This window comes from Leptinotarsa decemlineata, unplaced genomic scaffold (assembly GCF_025532065.1).
Source record: "Leptinotarsa decemlineata unplaced genomic scaffold, Ldec_3_MD MMD2_tig00026369_RagTag_RagTag, whole genome shotgun sequence".
NCBI lineage: Eukaryota > Metazoa > Arthropoda > Insecta > Coleoptera > Chrysomelidae > Leptinotarsa > Leptinotarsa decemlineata.
The window spans coordinates 2,228,652-2,242,495 of record NW_027412709.1 but is presented as its reverse complement, the minus strand read 5'-3'; the positions used below and the strand labels follow the sequence as shown (position 1 = coordinate 2,242,495).

The 13,844-nt window shown below is 34.1% G+C and overlaps 1 protein-coding gene and 1 pseudogene across 1 annotated transcript in view; one reads left to right on the top strand and one right to left on the bottom strand.

The window, feature by feature from the left end:
* Positions 1 to 13,844, bottom strand: part of eag (potassium voltage-gated channel protein ether a go-go) — a 179,056-nt gene that overhangs the window by 44,893 nt on the left and 120,319 nt on the right. The window contains exons 7-9 of the mRNA XM_074185196.1: positions 8,030 to 8,282; positions 1,775 to 2,272; positions 189 to 607 (exon numbers count right to left, since the gene is read on the bottom strand). Coding sequence (XP_074041297.1) covers positions 189 to 607; positions 1,775 to 2,272; positions 8,030 to 8,282 — 1,170 coding nt within the window. The remainder of the gene's footprint in view (positions 1 to 188; positions 608 to 1,774; positions 2,273 to 8,029; positions 8,283 to 13,844) is intronic.
* LOC141486730 (uncharacterized) lies at positions 10,157 to 12,617 on the top strand (annotated as a pseudogene).

Genomic DNA, 13,844 nt, shown 5'->3' with positions numbered 1-13,844 from the left:
AATTGATTTTTATAATCATCTAATAGAAATGAGATATTTTTCATTTGTAGTAAAAGTTACATTGGTGATAAATAAAACGCAATCACGAAAACATAATGCTGTTGTTGAGGTACATCTATAATTCACTTTTTTTTCTCAACTACTAATAATGTATATTTCCCAACACTGAGACTATCTATTGGACTCACCTTGAAATCCATGAGATTGGTCATAAGTTCTTTGTACTCCGAAGGAGCAATTATTTCAGGGACGGATGTTTGATACATTGAAGCAGTTGATGGATCTCTCAATCCGCAGTCATAGCTCTGCATCTTTCTCAGAGATAAATTTCTGGAATGGGGCTGTTCTACTTCTACCATCTCATCTATCGTATCTTGTCTAGTAATTCCAGGACTTGAGGTGGACGAAACTTTCTGTAACTTTGGGAAAATTTTGTTACCAGATCCTGGTGGTTGACTTGCCGATCCACCTGACGATGATGAGCTCGGCCTGTCTTTCGGATCCTTTGCACTTAAACTTCTAGTGAAACCTTGCGGTGCTGTAGACGTTTCTGAGCTGGAGTCTAAACTGGCTGACCCCAACAATCTTCCCCATTTACTTCCTCGTACTGAAATTCATTGATTAGCAGTTTATTGTTTTAACATTATCAATGCCCGTGTATTATTAGTATACGGGCATTGATACGGGCAATACGGGCAATATAAAAAAACTGAAAGATTTCTAGAAAGGTTATGAATCGTATATATTCTAATCATCAATGAGACAAATAAAACTTGGACAACTTGTTATTCTACAGAAATAACCGATAGAAGTTTAGAATAGTTTCTTGAAAAGACGTGGTGATAATTCAAAAGCCTGGTACCCTGATGAATTCATGAAAGATATCAAATAGTATTTCTAGTATGGGGTGCTTTAATCAAAGCGTTTGCAGAAGTCATCAAGGAGTTGTGATCAGAAGATTCATTTGATGGAGTTGTAAATACAGTTTCCTTGAAAACTCAGATTTAAAGTTATTCAATTCATGGGATTGTATAACAACATAAGTTCTGTTAACATGAGTAAGTGGATTTGATTTAAAATCCCTCAGTTCATCTCATGAATAACATTTTTGAATCGGGATGATATTCCGGTTCATTGAAAGTAATAAAACCAGTTTATAAAAATGGTGATGGAAACGAAATAAAAAATCATAGACCTATTATGTATTGTGTATGAAAAAAATCCAAAATTGAAAAACATCTTATTCACTTGAAATGTTTGTTCTATAAACTTCAAAGAATGAATCGAATGAGAAAATTGGTACGAAAAATTCTACATGCATTATACCAAATACATATGCCATACTTTGAAAAATCCGTTCGTCACCATAAATATGAAGTGAAAGAAAGGTTAATAACGACTGATCGGTATTTCTTCCACAGTTTGATAAGCCGATGATTTATTAAAAAATAGTTCATATATTGTATTATCCTTAGATACAACAATTTGAGCTTCGTGAGGCTTTGTTGATTTCTTCGTGCAGGTGAATTTTATAGCGGAAACAGTTTTCGTGATTGTTCATGAATTCTTCTTATATTATTATGCCATAAATGTATTTTGTACTCCACAATATTTGTGAGAATTCAACAAAACATTTTATGACACTACAACATCAATTTGATAACTTCTTCAGGCGTGTTTAATATGTTTCATACATATAACATACACAGTATAACATGCCTGTTGTGTTATTAAATGCATTATTCAAAACTAGTTAAAAAAAAAAAGAAAATACCTGTAACTGGCCGTGCTACAGTAGTTTTAACTCCTCCCCCATTACTGTCATCTCTCTCAGTTACGGCAGACAATTTAGTTGTCGACATCACCCTCGTGGTTTTATCGTTGATTTCATCCCCCTTTTCTACATCAGATGGTGTCACAATCGGTGTATTGACGTGCTGACTCCGATCACGACGAAATTTTGAGAAGATTTTTCGAACTAAATGATCTTGATTTTGATCTAACTGTGGCTCGTTTTTTCTTCGTTCTGCCAACTCTTTTTCTCTCTTAACATCGGCAACTTTTCTAAATATTAAACGATGCCTTAAATTATACGTTAAAATTAAATTTCTCGCGAAACTATTAGCGAAAGCTTGATAAAAATCTAATACTTCTAGAAGTTTGTCTCTTTTAATTGTATGTAAATCACAGTAAGTTAAAGCACGCACATTAGCAGCGGACTGGCCTACCGCATTATCTTTCCAGAATGAATCACCAAAGACATCACCTTTACCTGAAAATGATAAACGGAAATCACTAACCCATTTTGCACACTATTGTTCTGATTTGTACTCTCTGATCATTTTCAAGACGAAAAAAAATCCTCATTCCATTAATAATAATAATAATTTCGGAAAATAGAATCAACAAGGTGTTTTAACAAAAGTCATTTTTCTTAGAGAAAATAATTTTTTTATCAAGTTTTCAACTTTCGTAGAATGTTAAAGTAGTTTGAAAATAAAGCGAATCGGAGAAAAAAACTGCAACTTGCATGTATTTTTCACAATTTTGAAGATGGAGCTTCCAAAACGTTGAGATAGGCAAAATTGTTGAATATGAAAAGTTATTGATGAATAGTAGATTTTTTTTCTGGAGAATAATTTAAACTTACACAATAATTTATCGGATTGAACTAAAAAGTTGGCTCATTTTACATCAGTATAAAGTTCTCAATTGAAATTTTTATTTTTTTCAAACAGTGTAAGGTGAAAATTCCCAGAAAAGTCAATAGAGTATGAATATTACTGGAGTCCTATCCCAACACCAAACCGTTAGTTTTAACCTTTCGACAAGTGTTACAATCACCAAGTGATCATCTTGAAGAGGAAGATCAAATTGAGCCCAGAATGGAAGTGACCATTTCATCACTTGAAATTAAGAATATGATAATGTGTTTGAATATTTCATTTATAAACCAACAATTATAAAAATCAACGCACATACCTTTTCTTATCTGAGTTGAGTATCAGAAAAGAGAAGGAAAACGGAAAAATTTTCTTAATAATTTCGAACATTAGAAAATCATATGAAGAAGAAGTACTAGATGAAGATTCCTCGTCATAACACTTAGCAAAAAGAAGTGGAAAATAGAACTTCATTAGTTCGGACTTCCATTGTCTAATATAATATGAAATGATTTGGAATTCCTGAAAGAGTCAATAAAATTGAAAAGAGAGAATAGCTGGAAATTACAATTATATTGAGCAAAATACCCTGAACTGAAATAACAATAAAATGAAATAAAAACAAAAATTGAAAAATGAACAATTAACAAGAAATGAAGAATCAAAAATTGAAAGATAAAAATTGTGAAGATTCCAAGCCAAGTTACTTCACGATGTTTCCATTGTTAGTATACACAATCAAAATACGGATAGGATTGGAACAATGAAAATGAATGGACAACCACCCACTAGCACGGCACAGCCAAGAGCGTCCGCCGTCGGAAAGGATTCCAGCTCTTCAATCCTGTCCGGCAAATAACGGTACGTGCTGTGGCGGACTGTCCAAATGAGCGCGTCGCCGGCCAGCGCTTGCCAGCATCAAGTTGTCCAAACGTGCCTGGAAGTTTTTGTCTCTCTGTTTTGATATGCCATCAGTTGATAGTACGGTGTAACTATGAAAATGGGCGAGGAAAAATTGAGTTGCTTGTTGAAGCAGGCTCTAGAATATCCAGAAGTTCTGAAAATTTGCTTGGAATCATTCGGAAATACTGGAAAAATTTCTCCTCGTCTTCTTTCAGATCGTTGAAAAGATGTTGACACTCTCCCAGATTTACTCTCTTCTGAATAATTGGATGGTCTCACAACATTTTTTTTTGAGTATATTTTCTTCTACATTCAATAATGCGGCCATTATAATGACGACTTCTACGTCAGAACTGCTATTGATAGACATTTTTCTGTCACCGCTCGATGTCAACTGAAATTCCTTTGAAATCAAACAAACAAACAAGTGGGCTTTACTACTACCCGTCGCCATTAGTCGACGGACAGCGCCGTGCTTTGCTGTGCCGGACAAGTGAGCGATAAGCTTTAAACGGCCAACGGGCCAACTCCCTAAAAACCGTAAGCTCTCGTTAAACTGGCGAAGCGGGGAGAGGGAAGATGGGATAGTAAAAGCACTCGACGATTGTGGATACTAACAATCGAAAGGTTGTAACTTGACTTGTAATCTTTCAATTTTGAATTTTTGTTTTTTAATTTTCTATTAATTGTTCAATTTTCAATTGTTGCTTGTATTTTATTTTATAGTGATTTCATTTCAGGGTTTTTTGCTCGATATAATTGTTATTTCCAGCTATTCCCTCTTTTTAATTTTATTGATTCTTCTAGGAATTTCGAATCATTTCATTTCATATTCGACAATGGCAATCTGAGCTAATGAAGTTCACCATGAAACATTGTCAACCACCTTCATCATCACCTTCGGACTGCAATATTGAATATAATGCAGTCCGAAGGTGATGAATGAATTTCTTTTGTGTAGATTGAAAGGGGTATATTTTTAGGACAGAATAATTTAGGGAAAAAAAGTTTTGGCTTTCTGTTTCCTGTGTATACTGTCAATTGTGAAAAAAGTCGTGAAGATATAATTCGACAGGATATGCAGTTTTAGTCTATATCAATTGGCATACCGCGGCTTTATGATTGATTTATTACTACTTGTAATACTTTTCTATGCTTCACAGGATATTATATTGCCCAGCTTAAACATTCTAAGAAATTAGCTTTTGACAATTATATTCAATCGGCGGGAAATAAGACGAAAGCATGTTGCAAATAATACATTTTGAGAGAAACAAAAACAACAATAATATAACTCATACTGATATATCTCCTGACCATTTCAATGACTTTTTTGTTAATATTCAATCTCTACCAACGGTATGCAAAGAGGGTTTACTGAATTTCAGAAATTTTTCAGCCCCTTGCAGCTTTTTTTTTCTTATCCCAGTGACCGAAGAAGACGTTCAAAGTGCAATAAGCTCACTCAAAAATTCCAAATGCTTAAACGCCTATGAACTAAATAGTGATATCATTAATAAGACCTTCCAGATATTGTTGCAGCTTCTTTCTGAATTGATAAATGTAACAAGTGGTATTTTTCCTGGCACATTTAAGCTATCAAAAGTTATCTCTTTGTTTCAAAACGGAGACATTTCTCTTATTAACAATTATCGTCCTATTTCAATAATATCCATTTTTAGCAAAATAATTGAGATTATTAAACAAGGTATTTACGCATATTTTGTAAAATATTAATTATTCAACGAATTTCAGTTTGGTTTTCGTAAGTACCGCTCTAAAGCAGTGGCAGTTCTCAATGTGGTGAGTGAAGTAGTCGACAAGGTAACCACACAGCTATTACGCGCTGCGACCTCTCTAAAGTGTTCGACTGCATCTCTCACATATTATTGGAAAACTATATTACCCTGGCGTCAGGGGAGTATCTCTATCCCTCATAAAATCATATTCATCAAATAGATATCAAGCAGTCAGTAGCAATAATTGCATTTCGAATTTGAAACTCGTTAAACATGGTGTTCCTCAAGGATCAGTATTAGGACCACTTCTATTCATAATTTACGTGACTGACATTAGTAACTTCATGTATCCATATAAATCTGTTTTGTTTGCCAATGACACTACATTTATTTACTCTGACAAAAATTCTATTGAACTATCTAGAATATCAAAGGAAGTCGATGAGAAGGCAGAAAGTTGGTTCGTGTCAAATCGACTCAATCTGAATACAGATGAAACGCAATAGTTACAGTATTCAGCAAGCTCTGCCGCTACATCAAGTGCAAACAGTGTTAAATTACTTGGGTAAGTTATCGATAGTACTCTCGCTTGGACCTGTCATATTGGCCAATTTAGTAAAGAATTCTCTAAATATAACTAGTTTTGAAATACTGAAAATAACTTATTTCTCCCTTTTCCATTCTCACATTAGCTATGGTGTTATACTCTGGGGCAACTCAACTGCAGAAAAAAGCCCACAGAATAATTTCTAACTCTGGTTATAGGGATCATTGTCTACTTCTGTTTTTGAAATTGAGAATAATGCCGCTCCCCACATTATTTCTGTACAACCTTCTCATAGAAATTCATAAAAAATCAACTTCATTAATCAAGCAATCAGATCTTCATGACTATGATACCAGACATTGTAACAAATTTCGGACAAACCGATATCGTTTGAGTAAATAACCGATCAACGAAAGTATAAAAATTATGTCAGATAAACTAAAACACCAAAACATGACAGAATCTACATTAACCAGATGGAACAAAAGCCTTAATACAATACTCAACTATTTCGAATCCGAAGAAAAAATTTATAAATAAACAGATGGACTAGCGATGGGATCTCCACTATCTAGCATTATATCCGAAATATATATACCTGCAAACCATAGATGAGAAAATCTTAATAATAATCAAAACACATGATGGAAAAGAAGATACGTTGACGATGGCCTGTACATATCACAAAACAATGGAATACGAATAGATCAAATAACAAAGGAAATTAACAAAATGAATCAAAGACTGAATTTCAGCATAGAAGAAGAAAACAACTCAAAACTCAACTACCTAGACATAACTATCGGATATAACCACAACACAACACAATTTCAAATGACAATATAAAAGAAACCTACACAAACAAGCTCTACCATACCCGCAAGTTCAAACCACCCACCGTCACACAACATGGCCGCCTATAACGCATTCATATACAGAATGTTGAGGATACCACTTAGCAATGAAGCCCAGAACATGGAAAGGAAAATCACATACCAAATAGCTAACAAGAACGGATACACCCAAAAGACAATAGATAAACTAGAAAATAGAATCAAACGAAAAATACAGAACAAGGATCAAACTACTCCAACAGATTAAATAACACAACGATGGACAGCATTCACATACGTAGGTCACCAAACCAAAAAACTAACAAACATCTTCAAACCCCTGAACATCAACATCACATACAAGCCAAACACGAAAATAACACAAAAAATAAACAGCTATGAAACAGAAGGAAACAAAAACCTTAACGAGGTGTACAGCATACAATGCTCGGACGGCAACAAATTCTATATCGGCCAAACCAAGTAAAAACTGATCCAAAGATATGACGAGCACAAAAAGGCATACATAAACCTAATAGTATATAAATCGAACCTCGCAACACACGCCATACAAAACAAACATAAGTTTCCCCCACCAGAGAACATAAAACTCATAAATAAAGTCAAAAAAGGAAATCGCATGAACATCTTTGAAAACATAAACATCCATAAATTTCTGGATGTTTAAGAGTGTCGGTTGAGACAACTTGCCAACTTGGTTGTCACACCAATAGGTGGTTCCACTTATGTCTCGCTTGCGTTTACGCAGTTATTTCTATTAAGTAATTTTCATGGTTTTTCACATTTTGTCTTCAATCGAGGACCGCCTTCCCGGTACTGATGATGCCCAATAGGCTGAAACAGCTGTTTACCGGTGGCTCCTAAATTGAAATAAATATGGGAATGATCAGAATGGTACTTATATATTTATTTGAAAGGGTTATATTTTTAGGAGTGATTAATTTTTTGGGAAAGAAAGTTTTTGGCTTTCTACTACTCCATCTGATACAAAAAAAAATGGATGAGAGAATCTTCCAAAGAAAGGAAGGATTAATCAATTTGAAAATAAGTAACTCTATACATGGATGTGTATCAGATGGAGTAGTAGAAAGCCAAAAACTTTCTTTCCCAAAAAATTATATATTTATCTTTTGATTTTCATGGAATTATTTTCCAGCAACTTGACTGCAGTAACCTTTCTCGATTTTATATATATATATATATATATATATATATATATATATATATATATATATATATATATAAACAGGAAAATACCAAAAATTGCAAAACTGTGGGACAACAAAAAATTCAGAAACATGTAAAATCCATATACGTACTCACCCAAAATAGCGACGACTTCATCGTCCTGTATCACTTCCAAAGACCCAGTAACAATGAAGCATAAAGAGTCAATCGACTCTCCCGTGTGATATAGCAGGTCGCCAGGGGCTGAATGCGACATGGTGAAGTGCATAGCGAGAGCTCTCAAGCAGCCGTCGGATGCTAGCCGGAAAGCCGGATGTTCGTTGAACACTTTCCTATTCAGATGAACGCATATATCTGCCTTCATGTCCTTGGGACAAAAGTTCAGAACCTGTAGAAAACGATTGTGTTTACGTGAGAATTCTGAAAGGGTGACAGCAACAATATATTTCCATTCCCTGATAACGTAACTACTGGAACAAAACCGTTGGATTTGATAAAAAATAATGTTTTGATGTTGATTTCATTTTATTTTTTGAAGTCTACATTACTTACTGTCTATCAGGATATACAAGCTGTTTCTTTTATAACGTAGTAACCTTGCTATATTATGAACCATACTAGATATAAAGAAAATTGAATGAGAAAACGGTAACTATCGTGGAAAACAGTGAAATTGTCAAAAAAAATTAAAGAGATTTTCGCCCTTTTTCAGTCACACAGGGAAAAATAAATATGTTGTTGTTGGTTCTTTACGAATAAAATTGTTATTTCAGAAAGTATAAAAAATGGAGAAGGAAAGTTTTATTGAATTCGAAACCATGTAATAATGAACATGACCACCGACAACTTTTTTTTCATCATCACCTTAAGAGGAATCCATGCCCACTAGAAACGTATTTTACTTATAGTTTCTCAACCAGTTATCCGATTTTCATGCAACTTGCACCGATCGCTTCAAAAAAATATTCCTCAAGTGCCTGACTATTGTTTTTCGAATTTTTGAAAAGAAAAAGAATTATCCCAACTAAATTGTTTTGAAATCATGGAAAATGAGAGTTACCCTCTAGTGAATATAGTTTTTTTGAAATTAAGTACATTTTCAAATCATCACATTTTAAATGAAAACTTTGAGAAGTAAAATAGAAAATGCATTTACGGCAACCAGTTCGTGGCGCCCTCTGATCACCCGACAATCTCTTCCCTGATCGCAAATGCAACGGCAAACGGCGTGCGGATTTTTATTTATGGGCGGCTGCAATTCGTTCATTGTGAATTTCTCCTTCATGGTTTTTTAATTCGGAACTTGCTTTTTGGTGTGATTTTGGGAAAGGAAGGCTAGACGCTGCGAAAGGAAAACGATAGTACACAAGTGAGAAAATACGTAGGCGTAGAAACATCGGTAAGAAATCAATAACTATTCAATTAGTTTAATCACACGTTTATCCATAAGGCAATGGTAATAAAATGATTGTTTACCCATTTTTTCTTTCAATTGTAATTGCTATCTTTTGTTAATAAATTTTCGGAAATCAATTTATTACTTGTCAGGTATTCCCAGAGTATTATTTTGAGACCATTATAGATGGTCAGGTAGGTATTACTAGTTAGGTAGGTAAGCCTTAGGTAGGTATTACTTATGTATTTTCGACAAATATAAGCCCTGGTTACTTAGAGGCATTGTTTATGTGTGACGTCTCATTGAGCATGTGGCATTCGAAACCCATCGATTCGTAGATTATTATTAGTCAAAAATTTTGAAAGCTTCATATGTAAGTCACATTTGTTTCCTGTATTAGTGTGAGTTTGTACTTGATTGTGTTTGAATTACATTCCATAAAATATCTACTCTTAGGTGCTTTTGTGGTCATGGGAAAGATAAAAGAAAGGCAAGGCGCTGCGGAGAGAAAAAGGTTGTTCCCAAGTGAGAAAAGACGTAGTCGTAGAAACATCGGAAAGAAATCGTTAATTAAGAGGTAAGTTCTTTTAACTATTCAATTGATATGTTTCATCTCGCCATTTTGGGAAATTTGAGCGACGTCATTTTATATGATTTTAGATTCTTATTTTTCATACAATGATATAATGAAATTATCGATTGTTAATAATAATTACGTTTATCCATAATTCAACGTTATAAGTATAAAATAAATATAGATCTGTTTCCAAACAAGTGATATCGTTGAGAAAGTTACACCTTTTTTATTAGGAGTATTTCATTATATTTTCGACAATGAAATAATTGGTTATTTAGAGGTATTGGATATGTGTGAATCGGATTCGTAGATTAAATTGAAAACCTTGTCCATTTCCCCTTTTCCAACTAGATCTGTTCAAGTTTCGGGAAGGTAATCCATTAAAACATGAAACATACCTAGCAACATAACCGTTGTAGCTGACGGGGTTTGGAGTAAAATATCATACTCCGTAAATTATAATGCATCTTCAGGCGTAGTAGGTAGTCAGTTGCTGAGTGCACCGAATATATCATTATTATATTCTTATTTTACAGGCTTGTATAATTGGTGCTAGAACGAAAAAAAATTTATTCCTGGGCGTTAGAAATAAGTTTTGTGCCGTGTGCTCGCGTTCCGCAGTACATGAGAATATTCCTTTACCTGAACACAAATGCTACAAAAATTGGAGTGAATCATCAACCAGTATGGAATCCGATATCATAGTTGAGGGTTTCAAACGGAGCATGGAAATGCATGGTTTAAAATTCCACAAATTGATTGGAGATGGTGATAGCAGTGTTCATCAAAAACTACTGGATGCTCGACCTTATGGAACACTTATGATACAGAAAATTGAGTGTCGCAATCATTTGAGGAATTTGAGGAATTTTTAGAAGAAGTTCCGAGAAATTTGTGGTATTTATTTATTTATTCATTCTGACAATAAAATGAAGATAATAATCAAAATTCAATTTACAGATAGGAAGCGAAGTAATTAAAAAAATTTGCTAGTACCTCGAGGCCTAAGGAAACTAGTTGAAAGCAATGCCCGTAGACTACGCACTTCAATAAAATCTGCTACGATGTTCAGGATTAAATAAAAAACTTCATTGGTCCAAAAAGTTGAGAACCTATACAAAGATCTCAAGAATGTCCCATCACATGTATTTGGACAGCATGAAAGATGTCAGGAGATATCATATTTCAAGTGTTCTCCAAGATTAGATGGAGTTGATCATATACCCAGCATGAGAGCATGTGGTCTATTGGACGATATTGAAGTTTGTATTAACCGCTTAGTTTTCAATGCGGCCAGCTTGATAGCGGACCTGGATACCAATATCGCTGAACAATACAACAGCATCATCTGCAAGTTTGTTGGAGGTAAAAGAATAAACTATTCTCGTAAAAGATCGTATGCGACACGTTGTAAAGCTGCTGCTATTTCATTCAACTCTGATGGGGACTATTATAATGTTGTTGAAAAACACAAAGTTCCATTTTATACCAAAAGATATGTAGAAAAGATGAAAAGGAGACGCCAACTTCAGAAAATCACGAGACGCAAAAATAAAGACCTTCCACCAAAATTTAAGAAGGAATATGCTCTACCAGATAAGGATTACGGCCCAGACGCTATCCCTGATCCTGATTTATCTACCGATCAATTCGAGCGAAAAAAATACGATTTTCTCAATTCATTAAAAAAACTGTCGAAGAGATAAAACTCATTGAACTCAATACAAGAGGTCAATCTGGAAATCCTTTATGGCAACAGGAGAGAAGTATTCGCTTAACAGCTTCACATTTTGGTGACATTTGCAAGATGCGAAAAACAATATCTTGTGTCAATAAGGTGAAAAACTTACTTTATGCCACCTTCAGAGGAAACGAAAACACCAAGTATGGAAGAGAACATGAGCCATCCGCAATTAGACAACTAGAGAATGATTGATGTCAAAGTAATCCTTTCTTTAATGATACACAAGAGTAAATATTATTTTTTTTTGTCACAGGTTGAACCTTGTGGAATGTTCATTGATGAATACGACTATATTTTTGGAGCCAGTCCTGATGGGTTGATAGAAGATGCCATTGTTGAGGTGAAGTGCCCCAAAACTGCGTCAAAAATGCACCCCAAAGAAGCAATCGAGCAAAAAATAATAAATTTCTTTACTCTAGATGAGAATCTACACTTAAAGCTGAAACAAAATCATAATTATTACTATAAAGTACAGGGACAGCTACACATTACTCAGCGTTCCCTGTGTTATTTTGTAATTTGGACTCCGTTGGGAATTTTAGTTGAAAAGGTGAGTTTTAGTAACATACCTATAACAATCTGTGATATCAAAACGATAAATTGGTTTTCATCCATGTTTTAACTGCCTTCAACAACTCACCCCAATCATTCAAAAATATTTCTGATTATAACTATTAAAATTATAGGCTGAGCACTTTATGTATTAATTCTGTTTTATATTCCATGACCTTATAAAATTGATAGGAATTTTTTTTTAGATTATCAAGGACGATTCATTCTGGACGAATAAAATGAAACCAAAGTTGGAAAATTTTTACAACAGTTGCCTCCTGCCCGAATTGATAGATCCTAGATACCCGAGGAAATTGGAAATTCGCAATCCACCACGCCAGTAAACATACCGTTGAAAAGTCTAGTTCGCAAATGCTTTTTAGGTCAAAGCTTTTTGCCGGCTCCTAAAAGTATGGTTGAAGTATCATTCGATTCCGAATTTTTTTCTGTTTGATAATATAGGTGCATTTTCGACACTAGAAGGAATTTTATTACGACCAATGTAGGACAGCCTTTGTTGAAAATGAAATGATTCTGGCAATAGCCTCATGATAAGAATAGAATAATAAAACATCGTTCACCATTGAAAATATATAAACGATTAATTAATCTTCAAACATAAAACAATTACGCTCCGTCTATGGAGTTTGCCGTGCCCCCTCTGTAGTGTGTGTATTGGAGTCGCAACAACATTAACTTGTCGATTTGCGTAATGAATATATCCATCAAGATAGAAGGAGGCGTCCCTTGTTCAGTATGTCTGTGATTGTAAAAATAGGACCGCCTACCATATTCTCAGACATTTACCGTTAGATGCAGTTCGAGGGTCCAGTTGCAGGTATGGAGCGCTCTTAAAAGGATTACGGAAGGACAGTATACGATTTGCGAAGTGGTTTAGACCAACAGTGTTTGGTATATACATTACATACATTCAGTCGCAGATTTCAATTTCTTGAGATCATCCACGAATTTCGTATAATATATTATTTTATACGGATTCTTTGATTGAAAAGGCGACACATTCTATTCTGCGTCTTTTGTCAAATTTCTAATTTCGGAAGGAGTTAACATGTCTTCATCATCAATCCATTATTTTAGAAACAAAAAACACAGATCAATCCCTTGTACAAATAATTTACTCTCAAGATGAACGGATGAAAAAATGGAGATTTTCAACTAAACATATCAGAAAATATACATAGTAACCCAAAGTCAATATTACATATCATCTTTCGGTAAATACGGTCTAGCCGTCAATAGTGATAATTATTACAATTTAACGATTTGAAATCATAAATTATAATATACGATTGAATTAAATTCTGAAAATATGAAAATGATGAGTTATACCCATTATATAAAAAAAAATCATTTCGATGTTTGGAACTCACAGTACAAAAAATCGGAGAAAAGATTATATGTTTCATACGACAGAAAAATATATTTACTGTCTTGGCTAGTTTCAATGAAATGCTAGCCTAGATGAACGAATAACAATTTTAAAATTCTATGCATTTTTCTTCTTGGATTTCGAATCTGTTAATTACTTTCTGGCAACAGAATTTTGAATTAATGAATACTGAAAATCGTAGTCTTTATCGAATTGAGACTTCTGTGAAATGATGAACACAGTTAGGAAAAATAAATGAAGTGAAATGAAAATCTGAACAATGAGAGCAGA